The 26,188-nt window shown below is 33.6% G+C and overlaps 1 protein-coding gene across 2 annotated transcripts; it reads right to left on the bottom strand.

Annotated features, from left to right (window-relative positions):
* Positions 1-6,473: 6,473 nt before the first annotated feature.
* Positions 6,474-24,590, bottom strand: LOC105646463 (Cation efflux family protein). 2 transcript variants are annotated; one of them, XM_012232320.4, is made up of 13 exons: positions 24,034-24,590; positions 23,893-23,947; positions 23,013-23,145; positions 22,838-22,893; positions 22,495-22,609; positions 22,292-22,349; positions 22,077-22,195; positions 19,852-19,971; positions 16,471-16,572; positions 16,319-16,391; positions 15,871-15,938; positions 7,049-7,109; positions 6,474-6,972 (listed from the first exon to the last, which is right to left on the bottom strand). In XM_012232320.4, exons 1-13 carry the CDS (start codon positions 24,359-24,361, stop codon positions 6,848-6,850), a joined length of 1,413 nt encoding a protein of 470 aa, XP_012087710.1. In that variant the 5' UTR covers positions 24,362-24,590; the 3' UTR covers positions 6,474-6,847. The 2 variants fall into 2 exon arrangements, 1 of the variants encoding a protein (XP_012087710.1); XR_016322943.1 differs by lacking the exon at positions 15,871-15,938 and having other exon boundaries at positions 6,883-6,972.
* Between the last annotated feature and the right edge of the window lie 1,598 nt (positions 24,591-26,188).

Here is a 26,188-nt window from a genome sequence, read left to right as displayed (position 1 = left end):
CTGATCAATGTGGATAGACTGAAGAAATTTTATATATAAATCAAAACATTCATGCAAAGCCCAATCAATAAAATTCACCTTTTGTGTTCCTATTAACTTCAAAGCTCAAAGGTTGCTATGTTAAGTTTTTGTTAATGTGCAAATGATGTGAATCTACACTGGTGACATAGAATAGCGGGAAATATATCAAGCATTTTCAAGCAAAAGACATTTCATTCATAATAAGTGCATACATTCATATAATTGCACTGTCAATAATTGTCTAGTACATGTCATTATAAAGAAAGATATGAGCATCTAGATGCCAGGTCCTAATAGAAATCTAGTAGTCAATAAATCAGCCTACTCCGAATCAGCACTGACTTCATAATAGGCCTACAGCCATGAGCGGTACAACTCTAAAGAAGAGGTATCGGCCACATCAGAATTGGTTACAGTTGTACGACTATGCCAAGTGGAAGTAAAGCGAGACAAAAATCGCTGAGTAATAAGTCCACCCTCGAACCAAGTGTAATCAGGGACAGCCTGATGGTGACCATACAGCCTAACTACACAGCTGGGGAAATAAGCCACCGCCATAGTTAGTTCGCACAGGGGCACACAGAGCATGTAAGAAGAAACTGTGACTCACTCAATGTACCACCAGGGGCAAGTCCATCTGACGCCCTCAGCAGTGAGATCTTGAAAGATAGTAGTCCATTCATTGACGGTATCCCTGGTCAAGCGACAATGGCTCCGAAAATAGACTCTTGGTCTGTAATCAAACATTAGATGGTCCGATGGTGGGTCAATCACTTGAAGCTTCTCAAAAGCCCATAACTGCAAATGCATTCAAAAAAAAAAGAAAAAAAAAAAAGAGAAAAAGCTCATTAAATAAAAAACCCACAAGGGCGACTTAAGCAAAAGTTAGAGCAATATATAAAAAAGTAGCTCGTTAAGTCGAAAACCCGCAAAGGGCGGCTTAAGTAAAAGTTAGAGCAAATAAAAATAATAATAATATGAAGATGGATGAAAATGCATTTACGAGCGGTAGAAGCAGGCTCCACATTGGACCCAATACTGAGCTAGAGTCCCAAGCGTGATCCCCCAGCCAAATGAATGTCTCAGCTAGAATGAATGAAAACAACGTGCGTCACCAAGCCATTTGCTCAACTATAGACACCAACCGAAGGCTGCCATAGCCGTAATGCCTCTAAGTAATAAGTATTGGCTTAGAATGCAGAAGCAGACAAGTGGATCCCAGTACGGGCTAGTGCGGTCCATACTTAGTGCACGGTCTACAAGCGATCGTAGGGGCACGACATTAGCTTCGAAGTCATAAGTTGGAATCTCATAAGCCAAAAAACCAAATACAGGCAGAATCATCAAACCAAGGTCAATATCCAGCCGGGGCACCGCAAGAATCTCTTTAGTCATGTGTATCCTCTAAGAAATGATGTTGAACTCCTCAAATAATGGACAAATCTCAAAGTTGTTATGACAAAATAGGTTGTCCGAAGGATCGAAATGGTTAATCAACCATTGCAACAGTCCAGTTGGACCCAAATGTTCCGAGAGTAGCTCAGCCCGTTGAGTTCAAAAGGTAAAAGCAAATCCCAGTCTTCCTGGTTGAAACTGCAGAACAATGCTTCAAATGCAAGTGTGAAGGACCGATCTATGAAGAATGTTGAAGAAATAAAGAGTTTGGGGAAGTTGTTGAGTTGAAACTTTGTATGGAAAGGGAGAAATATGCTTCTAAAGCGTGTGGGAGTGTTATGGGCTTTTATAGCAATAATAAAAGGACAAGCTTGACAGCTGGCTGCCACTGCAGCACTAGTGGCACACACCACTACGTGTGACGCAGGGCACAGATGAAGTGGCGCATGTCATTAGGTAGCAGACAGTTGGAATATTCATTGTTTTGTTGCACTTTTGACTTTCAGATTTGACAAGCAGTGTAAACATCAGTTATAAAGCAAAAACGCACCCTAACCACTCAGAAACATGTAAAGAAGTTGGCATTTGCCTTCATATAAATGAAAATATCTGTTTCTTTATAAAAGACTATTCTCCAAACTAGGTCCTGAATACAAAAAAGGGAAAAGAGAAAGAAAATGGGCTAGGGCAGCCAGCTTAAGACTCATAGGAAGCCATCTCCTTCGAATCATTACTGTCGGACTCCTCGGTCTCTTCAACGATAACCAGCCTACGACCAGCTCGCTTGCCTCGCTACAACTCTGGGCCTCAGCCGCTGGAGGCGCATGCTAGTTCTCTGCATACGTTTATAAACATTAGTAATTGCATTTCATGCATACATGGCATATGCATTGTATAGTTTTCTCTGTTTTGCTCTTTTTAACACATACAGATACATGCTCGCCTGAGAGCCTCGCCACCGTTAACTTGAGGAGCGCTGCTTCGTACTGCTTGCACACTTCATTATAATCAGCAACATACATCTATAACATCAGCCAGAGGCAGCCAAAAAGCACACAAAATAATACAAAAATGTTGTCAAGAAAAGAGAAAATAAAGCTTATGTGGGTGTAGTCTGGAATTGTCCGATAAGGGCTCACAAGATGGGTCTCCACCATGCCCTATGTTGGTAGAGGTGGAGGTGGTGATGGTAGGCTGAATTAATGATAGGTAAGGGTTTTAAGCATTAAATGAGGTTAGGATAGTCATGTTCAAGCATTTGCCACTTTGGCATGATGAGGTGAATTAAATGTTAGGTCAAAAAAGTTTTTAGCTAGGCAAAAGTGGGTTACATAGAGTTCTAATATATTTCGATTGTCCACGTTATTAGGAGACACCGAATTAAATCGAGACACTCAATTAATAGTACTTTTCATTCAAACACCAAAAATAACATTATCACATCATTAATCATCAACTTTATCGTCATCATCATCACATAATATGAACACATTGGAGGAGACTCAACCATCCTCATAATATATATATATATATATATATATATATATATATATATATATATATATATATATATATATATATATATATATAGTAGAATACATAAATTCACCCTTGAACTCTCTTATTTTAATCTTGTGACACCGCCAACGTTTACTTTGATCCATTAAATATTTCAACTTATAAAACTGCATTTATTAAATACTTTAATTTTTTCAAAATTATTTAATTGAATATTTTAACTTGCAAATATAGATCAATTAATAACTTATTAAAAATTTAAAATTTATGAAAATTTATTGTTCCAAAAGTCATGATAACTATATATCAAGTTGACATTTTACAGATAAAAGCCAAAAATCCTAAAAATTATTAATATTAGTGTCGAAAAGTGTATTATATTATCAAAATTTATAAGTTCAAGTACATAATATGTCATCTGCATAATTAGGAGTGCCACAAGATTAAAATTGTAAAGTTTAGAGGTGAATTTATGTATTCAGCCAATATTTATTACATATCAATTAAGTTCTAGGTGATTACAAAACTGCTAAATTGTTTAACAGATATCAAAGAGAAATCGTATACGTAAAATAAAGAAGCCGCAGTTGAGGGAAACAAATGTTGGACTTCCAGTTGACATCCTCTTTCTGGAATATGAAAAAATTTAGTAAGGGTGTGCGCCATCTTCACTTCATCTTTTTTTTTTTTTTTTTTTCCCTCTTTTTTATTGATTAAAGTATTTGACGCGGTTGATGATTTTGGTATGCTATGCTTCATCGAGCAGTTAAAAAAGGCATGTGAGCCTGGAGGACCTAAAATCAATTTGGAATGTTAAGCCCATTTCTGAATCAAAATACTAACTAAAAATTCATTGAGTAGTGGAATATATAAATAATAAAAATCAAGTGGCTAAGCAAAGAGAATATATTTAAAGAATATTCTTTCGTCCTTAAAAAGATATTTCATCTTTCCTTTTAATTTGATTCAAAATATAGTCTACTTTTTTTTTTTTTTTTGCATTATAATTAATCATTAAATTGTTTATTATATCTTTGTTAAATTTTATCTTGTTTTTTATAACCTTCATTAATTTTTATTTATTATTCTAATATAATAATTGCTCATGTGTTATTTAAGATAGGCATAATAGAAAAATTATATAAATAAAATTATTCTTTAACCATAACAATTGCTATTTTTTTAATCTATATGAAAATAAAAAGTGAATTATCTTTTTGAGACGTAGGGAATAAATAAAAAGTGAAGAAAAGCTTACAAAATCTATCATCTCTAAGTTTATACTTCTCTTCATATTTAAAAAAAAAAAAAAAAAAGAATAAAAGGAAAATTATGAGTTAAAAATTAAGAGAAAACAAAAGTTTATCTTGAAGTTCTATCAAGCATCATAAAATTAGAGAGAAATTACGGATTTGATTTATTGAGATTTATCCAAAATAAATAAGAGGAATTTGAAATTTTTTTTTTTTTTGGGAGAGTTCAAAATAAGGAATCAAAATGGATGAAGAATCAAGAACAAGAGAGAAAAAGAGAGGAAATTGATATGAAGAGATAGAAAGAAGAGGAAAAAGAGCACGTCCTTTAGATAAAGTCATATTGGCATCAAAAAACAACTCCTCCACTCTCATTGAAGAGATTGAAATCACTCTTCATTTTTCAGCGTGACGAGGTGGAAGATTATTATTAGAAATTTTAAATTCAATGGAATAATAGTGCCCCGCAAACTTAGGGGTACAACAGAGTTAATTCTGTAAACTTGGTGAACAAATTTATGAATTAGGCTAAATCCATGTACCTTATGCAACATTCCCATAATTCTATCATATTGCCTTTTTGTCAGTTAAGTCCTTGGTCAATTACAGTTCAGTTATTTATTTTATTTATAGCATCAACTAAGATGACTTTGGAAACTATTAAATTCATTAGAAGAACTAAACTTGAGAAACTATTTAATTCAATTTAAAAAAAAAAAAAAAAAGATAGACTCGTGCAATTTTTTTTTTCTTTTGGAGGAAGATAGACTTGTATAATTGAATTTAATTTGGTATATTCTATTCCAGATGGAAGTTTCAATTTAAAATATGAAATTCAAAATAAAATGTATTTTTTAAAAATTTATATATGACTTATAACTTGTAAAATAAATGCCATCTTTCAATCCATTTTCTTAACTTTTTATTTCTAATTTTAATTATACTAGTATTTCTTTTAATGTGTGTTGCACATTATTTATACTCGTTGATAAATTAATATAAATAATTTTTAAGAAAACAACAATCCTACTTAATTTAAATATTAATATTTTTTTGAAATTTTTTATTTATTAAGAAACAAAGTTCTAGAATTTTAAAAAACAGAATTTTAACATAATAAGAATGGAATAAAAATTTTCGTTCCACATAATAGAATGGGAATGCATTGTTAGTCTTAAGATATTTTAAAACAGGATTAAAATAATGTCATTCCAATCCAATCTAACTGAATTATATCTCTAGATCAGGTATGGAAGCGATGTGGATAGTAATTAAAAATAATGTCATTCCAATCATGTCTTTCTTACCCACTCCACTCCGTTTAAAGATGATATAAATAATTATAAGTGAGTTTGTAACGGACACAGATAGTGAAATTGCTACCTGTTATGGATATAGATAGCGTATGAGTATAAGTCTTTAGATACCTATTACCCACTATATTAAATGGGTTTGACAGTGAGTACCCATAAATATCTTATCCATTATTAGTAAAAACTGTATTTTAAATAAATTCGAATTTAAGAGTTGCGGATATCCTACCAATATAAAAGTACTTTAAACGAATTTTGAACAGATACGAGTAATAAAAAAATTTAAACGGGTTTGAATATAGATACTTAAATGGATATTTAAATAAATTTAGAATGTTTAAATTTTGAACAGATACGAGTAATAAAAAAATTTAAACGGGTTTGAATATAGATACTTAAATGGATATTTAAATAAATTTAGAATGAATACGGATAGTAAAATTTTAAATGAATATGGATACGAATAGCTTAAAATTCGCGAGTATCTGCCTCGCTATCCCTACTCTAGATAAACTTATAAATTTTATCAAACTTGAAGGAATAATTTTCAGTTTTCCCTTGAAACTTTTCTATATTTTCAATCTCATCTAAAAATGAAATTAATCTCAAACCTAAAAAAGGGCGTAAGACTACTCATCAAAACAACCAAAATTAAAGGAAAAAAAAAAAAAAAAAAGAATTCTAATTATCTAAGTGCATGCAACTAGTAGAAGCTCCCAGACACATTTATTCATCATAAGCTCTTGTAAACCGAGGACACAATTAAAACTCTCGGGCAGGGGGAAAAATTCCTGCTTGAAATCAATTAGACTTAACAACCCTAGATGAGACCCCCAAATAAAGGAAAAATTTGCTTATGGTATACACAAATACCCCCTAACCAAAATGCTTGAGCTTCTAAACAGTGATCAGTTGGCAGAATCATATGGATTGCACCTCAAAAGAACAAAAATTAGAACTTTAAGTGACCTCATTGCAACAAATTAATTTTTAGTGATTGCAATAGAACTGAGGTCTAAGTTTAGTGACCACTGGTACAATTTATTTGTGCAATTTCTTACAAACAATTAGACCCATGAAAACTGAAGGCAGACAAACTTAGACCAATAAATTCCAATCCATTTGTTCGAAAGCATTGCACTTCCTTTCATAATCCTAATGTATCAAAGGTGGCAAATTCATAAAATATACCTTTTCAAGGATAGCTATCCATACTAGAGCAGATTTGGAATCTCATTATCAATATTTGCAGAGTAGGTTAACTCCGAGAATATATGCAAAAAGCCTGCCATCCGCCATTTCTTGTAGCACGCAAGACAGGTAAATGCTAATTCGTAAATAATGTAATCATGGTGTTGGTCCTGTTGGATTGTGAGCTTCTATATCAACATGCCGAATACCGGGAACAAGCTCTTGTATCTCCTTTTCAAGCCTATCGACTTCACTTCCTAAAGCAGTAACTACTTCCTCACCTGCAAGGGGAGCCCACTTATTTGAACAGATGCAACAGCTGAACGAAAAAATTAAATTTGCAAGAGTGAAATGTACCATAGTTTGACATCATCTTGAGCAATGCAGTGTCATCCTTCTCCTTGGCAGCTTCACGAAACTGCATAGAACCAATTCTAGTTACATATGCATAACGACATCCACCGGATTAGAAATTCATGTGGTTTTGCCTTTCATTTCAGACCTTCAACGAGCAGCCAATACCACACACATGTAAAAGCAAAGAACAACCTCGGAATATTATAGATGAAATATCTAGAAGGATAAAACATAAAAGAAAAACCTACTCACAAACTATAACTTGTTTTTGGATTGATTAAGAGATGGATGTTATATTAGCAGATGGTGACTTTTGGCGCTTTTACCCATTATAGTATGTATAATTTTTTGGATCTAGTTAATGGGGGAGCTATTTTCATTGAATGCTTCTAGGGTTCAAATATACAAATCTTATCTCATAAAAAACTATGAAAATAATAATTAAAATTGCCTATTAAAAATTATAAAATTTTTGTTCATATGGTTTTTTGAATTAATATTTAACTTACATGTCTAATACTAAATAATGTTAACTGCCAGCAAGGAAAAAATTATCATCTCCACATGATAAGAACTTATTATGTAAAAGTTGACAGATAGGCACTCACTGTTGATTAAAGCCATCAGAATCAAACAAACCCTAGAGCCCTTAGTTGTTAATTGGTTAATTAGCTAGAAGATATCGTCACTCTAAGAGCCCTATAATAATAAAGAGGAAAAAAAAAAAAAAAAACAGAAGCAATTAGATGTAATCAAATTCAGTCCTGAATAAACAGATCATTTTTCTCTATCTTTGTCTCATAGCACATGGTGAACATGTTTCCTCACCGCACAACACTCACTACAATACATCATAGCTTGTCAAATTGCATGCTATAAAATTCTCCCCTTGACGTAGTATGGGATTCGTCTCACACTTATATGCTTCATGCATCTTGCTTTAATCTAAAAATAGACATCCTCACTACTCATATTTTAGTAATAGAGTCCACATAATTTAAGTGTGCCTTGTTAGACTTAAATGGCTTCTAGGCTATACACACTTCAATTAGCATATATCCTCTTGGATGCAGTTTTTCAACACACATGACCGAAACAAAAAGATAAATGCATGAGACCAACCCTTTATGTTATCCAACAATCGTAGAGAACATTCTTATCATGCCAGATGTTTAAATACTAGAGACTATCCTTTAATACATATCATTTTCATTCAAAAATTTCCCATTTAATACCTCTTGAGACTCCATCACGTGCCTTCTCTAAATCTATACATACCATAAGGAAGAACTTTTCTTCTCTTAAAACTTCTCTATCGACCCTCTTATAAAAGATATTGCCTCGACAACCATCTTCTTGGCAGAAAACCTAAATAGGCTTCTGGAGGTATGTTGAAATCCTTGTAATTAATATTGATTTACTATCCTAGTTAGCTAGACTTTCCTAGTTAATTATTTTCCTATTCTAGAGAAATCCTTGTATATAAATTACCTAGTGTAGGGATTGTAGAAAACACACAATAGAAAGGAATACAAAATTTTGTCCTTCAATTTCTTCATGGTATCGAGTGATTGCCGTGAATTTTTCAGCAATGATTCTCGTTTGAGATTGGTTTGAGATACACACAGCACCGGCAGGAGTAAGAGTTGGTCATCACCGCCCACCTCAGAAGGAAGAGCGACCACCAATCGGCTCTCCGTCCAGACAACGTCACCGTCTGACCACGCACGTGTGCACACGCGCCGCCAGAAGTTTCTGGCTATTCTTCACGCGCCGGCATATGCAACTGTTTCCAGCAAGCTCCGTTGAGGTTTTTTGTTTCGGCAGCCTCGATTTGGTGTTGCGACTTTGACCTACTGGTCCTTGCTCCAATTTTGCCTTTTTGGAATTTTTCCCCTTTTTGGGCTTATTTCCACTACTACCGTCCATTTGTGTTTTTTTAATCTGCCAATACCAGCTATCAATATTTTTTATTCTGGTAGTATGGGTAACAGAAAGAAGATAGATATGGGTTTTCACTCAGAACGTCCTTCATTCAGAAAGTCCTTCACTTCAGATTAGTCCGGTGAAGTTAGATGGAACAAATTACCTAGCTTGGTCTCGATTCTATTTATTATTCATCGAAGCTAGAGGTTCGCAGTGATACCTTGATGGTGGAGCGACAAAACCAAATTCGAAAGATCCGGGCTTTAACAAGTGGAAACCTGAGAATTCCCTTATTATGTCTTGGCAAATAAATTCCATGCAGTCAACTATTTCCCAAGGATATTTGCTCCTTGATACAGCTAAGAAGATATGGGATGCCACTTCACAAACTTATTCACAAACTGGAAACTATGCTCAGAGATATGAATTGCGACAGAAAGTTCATGAGACAAAGCAGGGAGATCTGACTATCGCTCAGTATTTTGTTGAACTTAGTGGGTTGTGGCAGGAACTGGATTATTACCAGGATTTTCAAGCAAATTGTCCTACTGATGTAACTCAAGTTCAGAAGTTGATTGAAGTAGAACGTGTATATGATTTTCTGGCTGGCCTAAATAACGAGTATGATCAGATTCATGTTCAAGTTCTTGGACGAACCCTTGCCTATCTTTTGCAACAAGCATACTACTTTGTACAACGAGGAGACTAGGAGTGTCATGGTTCACAGGCCTATGGTTGATAAAGCAGGATTGATTGCTAATTCTACAAGAGAACAAATACAGCCTACGCAACTAAGGGGCATGGAGGGAAACGTGTTAATTCTTCTAGACCACAAACACATATATCTGATGGTGAAGCTTTATCTGAGGAACCGTCTACTGTTGGTAGCTTTTCTCATAAGGAAATTCAATCCTTAAAATGATTCTTGTCACAACTTGATTCTTCCTCAACTCAAACTATGGCTTCTGATTTTGTCAATTCAGGTAATGCTTTTCTTACTTTCCTTGCTAAAATTGCAAAACCCTCTTGGGTTATAGATTCAGGAGCAAACAAACATACAATGGGCTCTATAAAACATTTCCTCACATATTCTAAATATCAAGGCACTGACAAAATCAGTATTGCGGATGGCTCCTTAGTACCTATTGTTGGCACAGGTTCTATTGATTGTACTCTCAATATTAATCTCTCCTCTATTCTTCATGTTTCTAGATTTCCTGTTAATCTCTTATCTGTTAGCTTAATCACAAAAGCACTTAATTGCAAAGTAACCTTTTATCCTACTCATTCTATATTTCATGAGTTGAACATAGGGAGACCGATTGGTAAGGGTAGCTTGCGTGATGGACTGTATCTGTTGGATGACGTGTGTCGTTTTTTAAATTCGGGTACTGTTAAGGATTAGTTGTAAATAGAGTTCTATTAGGAGTTAGATTCCTAATTAGTTTATGATTTGTATTCCTAAATAGCTAGGTAGCATAGAAATTCCTTATATATAGACCTATGTAATTGATTGATGAGATACAAGAAATATAATTACAATATATTCTCTCAACATAGTATCAGAGCCTTCCATTCGAAAAAAAAAAAAAGAGAAATTTCCCGAAACTTCCCTTCCGAGAAGTCATTGCCACCTAGGAAGCCTTTCTAGGGTTAGTATTTTGTCCCACCACCGACCTCAGGATATTCTCCAGCCGCTGATCAGCGCCTCCCCAGAATCCGGTTGCCGGATTCCAAGTGAATGGCCCCCACGCGTCACCTCTTTCTTTTTGTTCTGGCTCATGCGTTGGCGCATGTCCAGTGGTCTTTTTCACTCTGGTTCCTCTCTTCGGCGTTGACTTGAAGCTGTGTTGCGAATCTGTTGCATCTGTGTTGGGCAGTCTTCTGCTACTGTTGTTGCTTTAATTTGCTGAGGAAACCTATCTTTTCCCTTGTTGTGACAATTGTTTTAGGTATTTTTCGGTCATTTTCTAGTGATTCCTTATTGCATTAGGGTTTGGTACTGCACCTTTGCTCTGCAGTTATGGGTATTCTGCTTTTGAACCTTCTCCTTTGTCGAGAGCAGTACAACCCCAGTGAGTTGCATTGTGTTCTTGGCCTTCAGTGGTGCGCTCCGTTTGCCAGATTTTCCTTTGCTGCATTTCTAAATATCTGCGCTACTGGGCTTCCTCTTTGAGACATTGATTATGGAAGCTTGAAACAGCCCTGTGAGTTGTTTTCTGGTTCAATGAGATTTGTTTCGACAACCTAAGTGTGTTGTCTTAATTCTGCTACTACTATTTGGTTTGGGATTCTATATTGCTATAATGAAGCGGGTACAGTTGCTGAATATGGTATTGTGCTTTGCTGAAAGTAGTAGTTTGTAACAAGTTGAGCATGATTAACATCTACGCTCCAACTTGAGGGGGAGTGTTAAGGATTAGTTGTAAATAGAGTTCTATTAAGAGTTAGATTCCTAATTAGTTTATGATTTGTATTCCTAAATAGCTAGGTAGCATAGAAATTCTTTATATATAGACCTATGTAATCGATTGATGAGATACAAAAAATACAATTACAATATATTCTCTCAACAGGTACCAATCAAGCTTTGTTAGGAACTTCTAGAAATCCTTCCGGTGAGGTTATTCAATGGCATTAGAGATTAGGACATCCTTCTTTATCTGTTTTAGGACGTTTATTTCCCACTTTGTTTACTAAGTGTGATTTTGATTTATTAGTATGTGATGCTTGTGAACTTGCCAAACACACTAGGCATTCTTATTCTCCAATTAATAATAAAAGTTTGGTACATTTTTCTACTATTCATTCTGATGTATGGGTGCTACTAAAACTATCTCCCTTTCTGGTCATAGATGGTCTGTGACCTTTATTGATTGTTGCACTAGATTGACTTGGGTTTATTTGATGAAAGCAAAAGATGAAGTTTTTTTGTGTTTTTAGAACTTCCATAAAATTATTTGTACTTAGTTTGATGTGCATGTTAAAATCCTAATTGATAATGGTACTGAATACATAAATGCAAATTTCGTACCTATTTAGATTCTAACGGTATCATACATCAAACTAGTCGTGTCAATACTAGTGCTCAAAATGAATAGCTGAAAGGAAAAATAGGCATTTACTGGAAGTAGCTAGGTGGTCTCTTATATTTTCTATGAATCTTCCTAAACCATATTGGGAGGATGCTATTTTGACTGCTGCTTACATTATTAATCATATGCCTCTTCGTACTTTAAACTTTAAAACTCCATTAGAGATTCTTGAAGGGAAAAACTCTTATCTTGTACCTCCTAAAGTTTTTGGCTATGTTTATTTTGTTCATCAGAACAATCTAGGCAAATTAGATCCTCGAGCTTTGAAGTGTGTGTTTGTTGGCCACTCTAATACTCAAAAGGGATACAAATGTTATTATCCTCCTTCGAGAAAATACTTTGTGAGCATGAATGTTACCTTTAGGGAATTTGAATCTTATTTTCCTTCCCAGTCACCTCTTCAAGGGGAGAAATGTCAGATGGAAGAGGTGATGGATAATTCTGTGGAGATTCCTTTCAAATGGGAGATTCCTACAGACATAGATAATAAGAAAGACCAACCAACAGAAACTCTAGGAAGATTGGATAGACTTGATTTGAAAACCTACACACAGCAGGGTAATACAAATACAACCATAGAGCATGAAACCTCTGCTCAACCGTCCTCTCCAAATTTAGGTCCTGAAAATACAGAAGAACAACAATCTGGTGAGTCTTCTTTAATCCCTGTTGATTCTGATCCTAATCCTGATTCTAATCCCTCTGATAATGACCTTGATATTCCTATTGCTCTTAGAAAATGAGTTAGAACATGCACTAAACACCCAATGTCCCATTTTATCTCCTATAATGCTCTGTCCTCCTCCTATAGAGCCTTTGTTTTGTCTGTTTCTATAAAATAGGATTGGCAAGAGGCATCACAAGACTCGAGATGGAGGGCTGCAATAGTTGAGGAGATGAAAGCTTTGGCAAAAAATGAGACATGCGATCTTGTAATTCTTCCACTAGGAAAAAAAGCCAGTTGGATGTAAATAGGTGTTCACAGTTAAACATAGGGCAAATGGTTCAATTGAGAGGTACAAGGTTAGATTGATAGCCAAAGGGTTCAGTCAGACCTATGGGGTTAATTACCAGAAGACGTTTGCCCCTGTAGCTAAAATGAACACTATCAGAATTTTATTGTCTTGTGCAGACTGGGAGTTACATCAATTTGATGTTAAAAATGCCTTTCTATATGGCGATTTAAAAGAAGAGGTGTATATGGATCTTCCTTCTAGATTTGCTGATGACAAGACTAGAGGGAAAGTTTGCAAGCTCAATAAGTCATTATTATGGGCTGAAGCAGTCACCAAGAGCATGGTTTGAAAGATTTAGCAAAGCCATGTTTTCTTTTGGGTACATTCAAAGCGATGTGGATCATACCTTGTTCATTAAACACCATACAGGTAAGACCACATTACTTATTGTTTATGTTGATGATATAGTGGTGACATGGAATAATGAAGAAGAAATGACTCACTTGAGAAATTTATTAGCTAGGGAGTTTAGGATTAAGGATTTGCGAAAGTTGAGATATTTTCTTGGAATAGAAGTTGCTAGATCTGAAAAAAGAATTTTTATCTCCCAAAGGAAGTACATTGTTGATCTCCTTAAGGAAACTGGTATGTTGGGATGTAAGCCTGCAGAATCACCTATTGAAGCTAATCATAAGCTTCAAGCTAGAGTGGGAAGTCCGGTTGATGTAGGCAGGTATCAGAGATTGATTGGGAAACTGATTTATTTTTCCCATACTAGACTAGATATTGCCTATATTATTAGTCTAGTGAGTCAGTACATACATGACCCTTGGGAGTCTCACTTAGAAAATGTGCATCAAATTTTGAGATATTTAAAATCAGCCCCAGGTAGAGGATTGTTATTTTCTAAACATGGCCATTTGAAAATAAAAGGCTACACAGATGCAAACTGGGTTGGTTCCCTTGATGACAGAAGATCAACCTCAGTATATTGTGTTTTTCTCGGTGGAAACTTGATCATATGGAGAAGCAAGAAACAAACTGTTGTTGCTAGGTCCAGTGCAGAAGCTGAGTATAGAGCTATGACACAAGGAATCTGTGAACTCCTATGGTTGCATAGAGTGATGAGAGAATTAAAGTTGTTCGAAGCAACAGATATATCCTTGTTTTGTGATAGTAAAGCAGCCATAAGTATAGTGAATAATCCAATCCAGCATGATTGAACTAAACACGTAGAGATTGATCGTCACTTTATAAAAGAGTAGATAGTTGAAGGTTCCATAAATTTCCTATGTGGCTTCAAAAGAACAACTGGCTGATGTTTTCACAAAGGGTTTGAGTAGCAAGTTGTTTCATCCTTTGGTTTGCAAGTTGGGCATGTGTAATATCTTTGCACCAACTTGAGGGGAAGTGTTGAAATCCTTGTAATTAATATTGATTTACTTTTCCAGTTAGCTAAACTTTCCCGGTTAATTATTTTCCTATTCTAGAGAAATTCTTGTATACAAATTACCTAGTGTAGGGATTGTAGATAACACACAATAGAAAGGAATACAAAACTCTATCCTTTAATTTCTTCAAGGTAATTGCCACATCTTTAGATATATTCAAAGCTTCGTTATGTGGCCTCATGAGCTTCAAAGTTCTAAAATTTGAGGAACATTGCACATATCCCTTACTTGTATTTATCTTTTTTTATTTTTGGTTTGTAGGATGGTATTCAAGTAAGACCTTTTCAACAATGGCGATTTCAAGTTTCAAACCATTGACCTTGCATGTAAAATTCGCTCAAGGAAGCAACCGCTTGGTATATCTCTTACCTTTAAAGATATGAATATAGGACTCCTCTAACTCATTGAGAATTTTCTTCAATATCGAAATCTTATTAAATAGAGTCAAAAAACACCATTCCTATCTCAATTGCAACTAAAATGAGAATCCCATCCAACCCACAAGTTGTGCCCTTTTTCATCTTCTTCAAAGCATCTTAAAATTCCTCCAACACAACAATGACATGCAACTCAATTCGACTGTGCAACATAATAATTACACTAGAATGTAGACTTGAAATGAGAAAAGTATTTTTGTAGCCTATTACTAGAGCAACAGAGGTTTTTAAAATTTTAGGACACAGACGATCTCACTACAACCATGTTATTAGGCTAGGGATTTGCTTTCATGTGAAAATTTACAAGGTATAATGATTAATGAGGTAAGGTTTTCACCTCAAAACTAAGCTTAAAAAGGAAAATTATTAACACATAAATTTTGGGGGAAAAAGATCAGACTGGAAATAATCTTTAATCCCTAGAAAAAATTAATAGAGAAATCAACAAGTAAACATGTAAGCGTCAAGTTTCAAGAAACTTACACAGGAACAACTCAATATGGGGCTATGTTACTCAGACTCAAGTACATGCTGGAAACGGATAGTGTTAGACTTGTAAACTTCCTCAATAGAAAATGTGGGAGATATGGCTCCAAATTACAAATTTAAATACGGCGTGCTTAAATACATTATGTAAACAAACTAAAAATAAAAGATAATAACTGTTGCGAAAGATAATTCTCTCTAAAAGATAAATGTCTCCAAAGATATTTTATGTTAGATAGTTGTATTGATTTAGAAGATAATATGTTAATAATTATGTTGGCTAAGCAGTCTCTTCTTGTCATGGTATCAGGTATGGCATGTCAAATTGGTGAGTCCAAGTAACATAGATAGGGGAAGGGTGGATTGCAAGATACTTCCTAATTTAGATGCAAAACAAGTCCATAAATTATATAATTAATAAAAAATTCACAAAAAGGTCATTTATAATGAAATGTTAGACTACAAATTAACCTGTCTCGCCCACTCTGCACGTCCTGTCCTATTCAGATAATTCTGCACGACCACCACTCCATTAAAATCTGTAGCATAAAAACAGCCACATAATATTGATTGATATTCCTACAATTCCCCATTTCTTATAAAAGAATATCTCGATGATGCTAAAAATTGAGCATTCATTACATGGTATTTCATATCATTCTCAAGCTATGACGGGGGCAGAATTTTCATTATAGTCGGTCATATACCTCCAACTTAGAAAAAACATAAAAATAGATTCATCATCACTGTAACATATAAAAACTCCTTCAACAGTCATTGTCTATATTGATAGCATATCTTATACTTCATTTAGCAACCCACAACTTTCAGTTTACATAGGAAAAATTGGTAAGTATGTACTGAAATATAGATCGACATGCAGAAGCAGGCAAAGGTTAGATAAGCTTGGGGAAATTACCTATTTCTGCTTTAAATCTAAAAAATCCAGGACCTATCACCTCACTTTTGCAATCATATAAAGCATCTACCACCTACAATCAAAGAGAAACATGCATCAAACATCCAAAAGAATCAGGAAAACAACAAAAAATGAGGCTAAAACTATTATACCGGGTCATTTTTTAAGAATTGAAGAACCTTCTCCACATCATGGTCATCCATTGCTCTACCAATCAAAGCATGCCGATTCCTCTGGATAAGAAATATAGCCACCTGCAGATAGTTCAATAACTACATGTTCACCTCAAAGTAATACAAAGAAAAATAGTCTTCAATTCTCATATTAATAACAAGTCATACTCTCCAACCATAAACTCAATTTTTTCCTCGGTTCTCAAATTACAAACAAAACCATCTGCCTCCCCCAAAACCAACCAGCATTTAAACAAATTGTCCCCTATTACAATTGACAAATATAAATAATGAACATCATCATTAAAATAAAACAAAACAAACCCACATCATATCCATCCTATTCCTCATGTTTTGCAACAATAGAACTCTGAATCTAGTATCTCAACAAGAATTATTTGAAGTAGAACAATGGCAGTTTGATGGAAGATGTAACTACATCAATGCTTACAATCGAGCTCGTTCTTCATTTAGATATCCATATAAAGGTCCATTTGGATAGTTAGTTATTTAAAATGATTGAGCATTTGTAATTCGACTCTAGCCTATATTTTATGATTTTACACTTGAAACTCAAATCAGAATTCTCATTAATTTCAAATGATTATATATCCAAACAGACCCTGTAGTAATTTCTTTTAACAGCCAATTTATAGAGTGAAGTGCTCTGAAGGAGCAATCATCCTTATTTAATTTTCAGCTTCACATTCTTGTTAGAATATCAAATTCAAGAAGAATTAAAAACTAAAACTAGATGGGGATATCCCACTGAAAGACCATACACAAAACTGAAGCAAAATGAAAATTGATCATCGAAATCCTCCAATACCTAATTATCAGTATGGTCAGTGTTTCCAACCCCACCAACCCCCCCCCCCCCCCCCAAAACCAAAAAAAATAAAATAAAATTCAATCATCTTTTTCCCCTTTCTTTGCCACCCTCTCCTCTATCTACACAACCCTCCTTTTCCTCTCTCCTTTCTCATCCTCTCGTGCCCAACCATTAGGGTTGGTGCAACCCTTACTTTACTGTAAGAAGTGGTCATTACAATCAATACAAATCTGTTTCTGTGTGATTTCCAATTCCTGTATGTAAAGGGGAAATATCATATTGGAAGGGCAAAAATCTGACATATTACATATTAGCCAATATTTGTACCCATGGTTTACAAAGCATGATCAAGAGGATAAAACCAAATTTGGTGTATGATGTTTGCAGATGAAATGTTTTAATAACAAACCAGAACTGATTGGAGCAATGGAGTAACATCCCAAAGTCTTAAGGGTTTCAAATTAAGTAGCATTAAAGCATAGTATATGCATTGTGATTTCAGCAATGAGAAGGGGAAATGATCGAAGTGGGATTAGGCCACAAAGCACACACTTCAACTACCTAAAGTAAAATAACATGTATTATACAAAGAGATGGGTGAAGGGAGAATGTCAACCATCAGATCAAAGGAAGATAAATGATGAGGGATACTGAGACAATATGTGACTATAAAATACAAGATAAGATGAAGGAAAAGTTTTTTAGGATAATCATCTAATCAACTATGCTGAATGACAATGATTATTGGATGTGGAAATAAACAAAATATTCACAAAATTAGCATGGCAAATCGGATGTTCTAACTGATGTTCAAAAAACAAAGATAGAAGGAATAAAGAATGAACTCATTCCAAGTGTTTCCTTCCCCAAAAGCAATCACACCAAAATCACCCCAATTTTCTGCCCAAGGGTTAGCCCAAGCCGGCGGGCCAAGTGGGGAAATCAGCTAGCCCAATAGGATGGCCAGCCAGCAAGGGAAGGTTGTTTGGTCGTGCTAGAAGCTTCTGCCAAAGTGGGGAGAGAATTGGCCAATAGAAGCCAGCAACATAGGTTAAGAGTTGCCATTTACTACTTGATTATTCTAGAACTCTCCACATTCAATTAGCTAGACTGTACATCTAGGATTATTCCAGAAGGCCATTTTTCACCATACATTTAGCATTATAATGGGTGGGTCTGTCTATAAATAGTGGGAAAACATCCCAGCACACATGTTAACTGAAGCCCATCACTTGTAAACACTTGAGCATACTTGTATATTCTCTTTTACTTTTCGACCCGCTTTTAATCAATACTCAATTCTTTGGCCACTGTTGCCCACTCATGTACCCATTTCTACGTAGTTTCTTCATTGTGTTTGTTACCCATCTAAGCCACTCAAGCAAGCTGCACAAAGAGATAGGTTGACCAGCCAACTCAATGGGGAGAGTTTGTTTGTGTCACATGGGAATCTGCCTACAAATTTAACAAGCCTGGGACACTAGGGAGGTGGAAGTGGCATATAGTGAGGAAAAATTGAGAGAAGGGGAATCGAAATAATTTAGAACTATTTATCAGAGACCAACAAATTATGGCCATCACATATTAGACTTTTAGCCTTTCAACACGATATTCCCTATCACAATACTAGAAATCAGAAATGACACTGAAATGGATTTCCATTTGTCATCAGTTGTAATAGTCATTTTCACACTACGACACAAGATTTGTAATGACTGTAATAACTTCGCAAAAACGTAATTACCCTGACAGAGGAGTAGGGTGGCTCAGATTTCCTGAATGAATTATCTCCTTTGAATATATTCGCTCACTATAAATTATTGAATTTATGAGATTACAATGATAGCTAAATTATTTAATATCATTCTAATCATTTTGCTCATTTAAAAAAAATAAAATAAAAATGGCAATTAGGGCTGAGCACATTTCAGTTAAACCAACTGAACCGAACCGAATCAATTCAGTTCAGTTTTTAACATGTTCGTCCAGTTTTTACTGAACCCAAAAGAAAAAAGTTAATAAATAAGCCAAATCCCCAGCAAAAGCAGTTAAAAACCAAACCAAACTGGTTTGGTGGGTTTGATTTAATTCTGTACACTATTGAGTTCACTTCAATTTTCATTTAAAAATATTATGGTTTATTCCTGGATGCTCACCCCTAAATAGCAATGGCCCATTCAATCCAATTCAGTGATTTTATTATAGGCATTTTATTTCACAACAATTTAAAGCCCCTAGCAAATGCACTGATGCAGAAGGTTGAACATATCAAAGTTGTTGGATATAAGAAATGGTATGTGAGGACAACTAATCAGAAAAGATTTAACAGCTCTATAGTTCCAGAAAGAGAAATTTCTAAAAAAGCAACCCTGAACCAATTGGAATGGAGAACACAAATCCACATAACTGACCTTAACTATTTTGAGATTAAGGTTAATTGAACTTTTCTTTTTTCAGAAAAATAATACAATAGTCTTTTACGATAAATTTCAAAGTGAAATTAATGACAAGTAAAATAGATCGCTTACCATCCCAAGTAAGTTACCAACAATAATTGAACCTATAGGATCATAAATTGCATTCCCTGTGGTATTCACTGCAACCAAAGATGCAGCAGCAATAGCAAGTCCAGTTACTGCAGCGCCATCCTGTAAATTTGAGATCATTTACAAAGAGATAATTGAAGACCATATACATGGCATTATTAACAAACAGATGTCCACAGCTAGACATAATTGCAGTGATCATCATGAAGAAGAAAAATCGATAATTCCAACTGAGGACATAAATGTGCATATAAGCATGGAAACTTAAACAACAAATGTCTTCCTTTCCCATGTCAACAGTCCTAATGTTTCCAAAATAAAATATTGTATAATATACAAGTTTAAGGAGAGAAATTCATTAGGCCAAAAAAAATCTCATTTATGTCATCAATTTATCCAGAGTCCAAAATGCTGCCAGTGATCCATATCCTTAAGGTGAAAAATATTGAAAAAATAAAATAAAAATTCTACATAAGAAAATATTTTTCAACTGCTGCCATCACACTGAACTACAGAGCTACAGTTTTAGAAAATCAAGCTAATAGCGAAAACAATACATATATTTAGTTATAAAAAATTCAACTGTCTTTATCTCAATCTAGTTGGGGAACCATATAGATTATTTCCTTCGTTCTAATTGGTTTAGGGCTTCATTTGTAGAAAAGCCCTATAATGATATACTCTTTCCAATCACTTACCCTATGTCATCATAGGTTCATCTCTCATCTCTTTAACTTCTATTACTTGGACTGGAAATGGTCCACCTATCACTTGGACTAGTGCATCTGCAGGTCTACAATAATAAAGCATTTTAAATGGGTTCCAGTGCCATATTCACACGTTCCATAATATCCATACATCCATATCAATGACATGTTTATTCTTATGCATGTTTATTCACCGCCTGACCATAAAAACTTCATCTAGTTCACTTATTACAGCCACTTTTTATATATTTGTACCATAAAAACTGAAAAAAAAAATCTCATGGGCCTTTGAAAAAAAAATCCAATCTCAAACACAGTAACATACTCGAACAGAATAAAAGGACATAAATAAACTTAACTTAAAACGAATGCTAACATAACTAACAGCACTATATTACAGTAACAAGAATCGTAACTTTCATTTAGGTTTATTTTTAAACTCTAGCTCCTGCATCAATGTTGCAGTATATGAACCATAAAATACATAGCATACACTGCAAAAACTATTATAACTGCATCATCTTCAAAAGAATCTGACATTCAAATGAGAAAATCAAGAATAGAGCAAGGTACGGACAAGATGATCAACTCAAGTGAGAAAGAATTAACGAAAATGGTCCAGAATTCCTGACAAAGCTGAGCATTTCTTATTCACAGAAGTTCTAAAGCTTGGAAAATCTTGCCTCGTAAAACAAATGATCACACAGGTACTAGTTTACAGTATCATGTTATAACTAACATGTTAAAGAACCCTGACCGTACAATCCAATGACCAGAAAAATTGAAGCTAACATTTCTATTTGGGGACTGAAATAAACTAGACATATAGCAATTAGTTGGAGATGAAAGCCCAAGGCTCATAAACAATTCGCTTTCTATAAAACCAAGGTCACCGGCAAGGTAATAAATTTGTTTTGCCTAGAAGTTTGTAAATCATGATGAATCGAGCAAAACAAATAATCTTATAAGGAGACACCTCAACCATGTTGACTTTGATATGATATAGTGATTAGTCAAACAACTAAGGGTATCATGTGACAAATGCTTGGAAAATCCACAGTGAATTGAAAAATTTGAAGGCAATTGTCAATTTTTAGCCTTTGCAATCATAAAAGCAAAACAACCAAATAGATGATTCTAATGTTCTGAAGATTATCTTTAGTAGCCACTCAGAAGTTTAAAACATTTGCTAATACAAGACTTACAAGTAACCAAAAAATGAGTGTAGAATGGAAACATATGATATCATTTCAAGAAAATATCTTGCACTGCAATCCCTTTCAGCTTTTCATTTTTTTTTTTTTTTTCTCTTATAAAGGAAAGTTAAATGCAATGTTTGTCTTAGTCAAGAGTTAACTTTTAGATGAAGTTGATATTTCAGTCTCTTTCCTAATATAGATCAAGCTGCATCCCTTGATCATTAATCAGCCATATTAAGATTACTGAATAACAATTATCATTAGATTCACAAACTAAGGAGAAAGGGGCTCAACGAATTACCTCAGTCATGACTGCAACAGATGTCGGATCATGACCACGCCAAACATAATCTCTCACCTTCATACCCTCTGCTGCTGCACCTTTCTTCACAGCTTGTATAGCAACAACAAGAGAAGCACCTGCAATAAGAGCAAAAGAAAAGTTGACATGAAATTACATCACAAGCTTCAGAGCACTTCAAAAGACTTAATGAACAAGAGATGTATGAGTTGTACCTTCAATGATAAATGAACCACCAATCACCAAAGCTGCATATTGAATGTTTGCAGGAGGCTGAAAAAAACATGCTAGTCAATAAACCTTGATCCATTTAACAAGGCAACAGATAAGAACCATGAAAAGGAAAGGAATAAAAAGTGGGCATGGCATTAGGAATTCTATAACAAAACTTTCCCTTGAATTGACTAGGTTAACTTACATGTGAGGTCCACAAGTTCTGAACTCCATGAACAATTGTAGCTCCAGAACCAAGACAAAATATACCAACAGCAGAAATCAAGGACCATACAAACCTTTCTTTGGAATAGCCATAGCTGTGTGATATAAACAAAATGATTTCCACATATCAACAAATTGTAAACAGTAATAATGTAGAAGTATGTTGCTATTCCAATTTCTATATGTGAATAAATGACTGAAAGTATGTTAATATCTCTTGTTTTTATCCTTACACCTCATTCCTTTAAAGAAACAAATCAGGAGAGAAGAAAAATGGGAATGCAATGAAGATATCATAATAATGGAAAATGTAGGTAACTCACGGATGAAGAGCATCTGGTGCACGCCTGGAACTACTCAAACCATAAGCAAGGAGAGCCTACAATGTCAACATAAATTAGTTTATCTGCATTCAATAATCAGTAGATCAAGTTACAACTTATATTATGAACAAGAGATTAATTCAAACATGGTGACCAATAGCATTAGCGTAGGTACCTGGTTTGCAAAATCTGCAGCTGAATGCACAACTTCAGCCAACATTACATGACTGGAGCTCGCTAACCAGACCCCAAACTTAAGAGAGAAGACAAGGAAGTTACACCACAATGCAGTTCTGACAGCTCTTTGACTGCAAAAATAACTAAGAATTAATTGGTGAAAAAAATTGCAGTAGGCATAAGCATCAAAGAGAAACAATTTCCAACATAAAGCCCAGTACAAGAAGAAGAACAAAGTTTGTATAATGCTCAACTTAAAAGAGCAGAAGCATGTGTATGCTGACAAGTAAACTTATGCCTCCCAAAATTTATGATGGCTTTTCAAGCTTTTGTTTGAACACACGGACAAATCAAAGTTGCAAGTATATTAATACCCACAGTAGCTTTGTGATCCAGCATAAGCCTACAAATATATTCACTACATCTACATCACAATTTTTCTTAAACATCAAAGCTGCAGATCATAAGTATGCATGTAGAGGTCTCTTCCACAACCTTCCCATACTCGAGCACTTAAAATAAAATCAGGAACTATTGCATTGGAATTGGAAACATCATAACCAAGCTCTCTTTCACCAGTCTAGAAACTGAATTACATCAAGAAAGCATCGTATCTCATTATTTTTATAGAGTTTCTTCCATTTTCTTTCTCATATTTAAAAGACAAGCTATCTTTGGTTAAAAAAAAAAAACACATGTTTTACAATTTTGCAAAAATATACCTGAATATAGATTTATAATTCTTAATCCTAGAAAAAATTACTTCACAATATGAAAATGACTTGAAATGTAACAACCCCTTTTTTCTCAAACAGCCCAGGAATAACTAGGTGCAGAAAAAGAAGAAAGAAAATTAAAAATAGAGTAAAATATGGAACCTGTGTTGATCATTGATTTCAATCTTCTGTACTTGTTTAGCTCTTCTGAAAAAACCTGCATTAATATCAGAGTGAAAGACCCGCACTTAATATAAAGAAAGAAACAAACAAACAAACCCATTTCAGTTCCAAGAAACTTACTACGACGAGTTATGTAGTGATGATGACCCTGATGATCCAAAGCAACCAAACCCAATAGTAGAAATCGTTTAGAAGAATTAGAAGTTAAAAACCCCCGAGATTGAGTAAAGGAACCAAAGAGATATTTAGAGCTCAAATTTTGTTTAATAAAATTGGGGTCTAAGCTAGTGTTAGTGTTGTTAGTATTGGAAATGGAATTGGTTTGGGTTATTAAAAAGATCAAATCCTTGTTCCATAAAATTGGAGAAGATGAAGAAGGTTTCAAAATGGAGGAAGTTTGATTCTGGGAATGGTAGAGGCGAGACAGAAAACGATATGACGTTTGCATTAAATTAAGGTAAGGATCTCCAATGGCTCTATTTTCCCTTCAAAACTTGTCAGTTGCAGTTGCTTTATTTTGCTGTAGCGATTTCAGGGTTTCCATTTTAGAGAGGGAGAAAGAGAAAGAGAGTACATAGTAGTACATACTAAACAGTTGCTGTGGGTGGGAGGAGGGTATATGCCGTTCCTTTCATTTTCCACTCTCTGTAACCTGGAGATGGTGTGTATATTACTTCAATTTGAAAATAAGAATATTTTTTGAAATCTTAAAATTTCATTCTTAACTATTCAATTGAAAATCCAATTTAAAATTCTATAATTTCTCAACTACAAATATAACTCTAACCTCTTTCATTATATTTTTTTAAATATGTAAATTTTTAAATTTTTTTTAAAAATATGTAAATCTTTAAATTTAATCAAAAATAGTCCTTTTTTTTTTTGGAAACTATAGTTACCATATTATAAATAATAAAATAACATAATTAAATTACAATCAATCAACTAATAAATTAATATGTCTTTAAGCTAAAATTTTAAATTCAATTGGTGAAAATAACTTCACTTGACTATATATATTAATGTGCGTTGCATATTATTATTACTTATTTAATATTCGATATTTATCTTCATCTATTTTTATATAAAATTAAGTATTTATTATAATTTTTCTCCTATACTGCGTGCATTTTAAGAGTATTGATTTCATTTTAAGATTTAAATAAATATAATGATTGATTTATTTTGCACTTTATAAATAGATAGTTACTTGTAATTTGTGACACCTAACATCTAATTTAAAAAAAAAAAAACAATGTGTTCATTTCTCCTTTTAAAATAATACTTTAAATACGTGTTTGTTCATATAGTTATACTCACCTTCATATTCATAATTTTTTTAGATACAATTTTCTATTAATTTAATTTATTTGATATAATATTAAATGTAATGAGTTAATTGCAATTTTGGTGTATGAATTATTTAAAATTTTTCTATTTTGGTATATGAATAGAACAAATTTATTATTTAATATTTAAATCTTAATAATTTTACACTTAAGTGAAGTCAGCTACATGGATAGTCTCAAATCGTTGTTCGACGGTTAGGCCCACTTTTTCATTTTTTAATAATTTTGCTTAAAAAATATATGCTTACACACATATCTAAGTAAATAACTCATTTTAAAAATAAATTTGACATCAAGTTCATTTATATGAATTATGTATTCCAAGTACAATGAGTAAAAAAAAAAAGTGAAGAATTTCACATAATTAATTAATGCTTGCCACAAAAATAACAAAAATAGTTTATTTGAATTTATATTAATTTTCTTTAGGACTCCAATATTTTGGAGAGAATCTGTAGCGAAGATTTAAAAAAAAAAAAAAAAAATCAGTCGTTGTTTTCTTTCACATTGTGTGAGCATCATAATAAAGTTTGTAATATTTATATTTAGTTTTTTAATATAATGTTTCTAATTGAGTTAAAATATTTATTCTCCTTTTTTTAATATTAAAATTCCTAATTAATTTCAAATATTTATCATTGCGTTAATATTTTGCCTTTCTTATTTTACAAAATATTTGTATGTGAAATTTTTGTTCAAGTTAAAATTTATTTTTTTAGTGTTTAATTCTATTATAATAAAAGAAATTATTGCTTAATTCAATTGATAACAAATAACGATGCATTTAAAATAATAAAATCTTATATAAAATTAACCTTAAGCAATTTTAGTTTTTCTTATAAAGTCTTTCCTTTTTCATAGTTTCTAGGTTCCTTTAATGTCCAATGGATCATAGCTAAAGATAATAATTGCAATTCTTTAATATT

This window comes from Jatropha curcas, chromosome 10, assembly GCF_041381405.1.
Source record: "Jatropha curcas cultivar XTBG-Jc1 chromosome 10, XTBG_Jcur_1.0, whole genome shotgun sequence".
Classification (NCBI taxonomy): Eukaryota; Viridiplantae; Streptophyta; class Magnoliopsida; order Malpighiales; family Euphorbiaceae; genus Jatropha; species Jatropha curcas.
The sequence above is the reverse complement of the archived record's forward strand: the minus strand, read 5'-3'. Positions and strand labels throughout refer to the sequence as shown.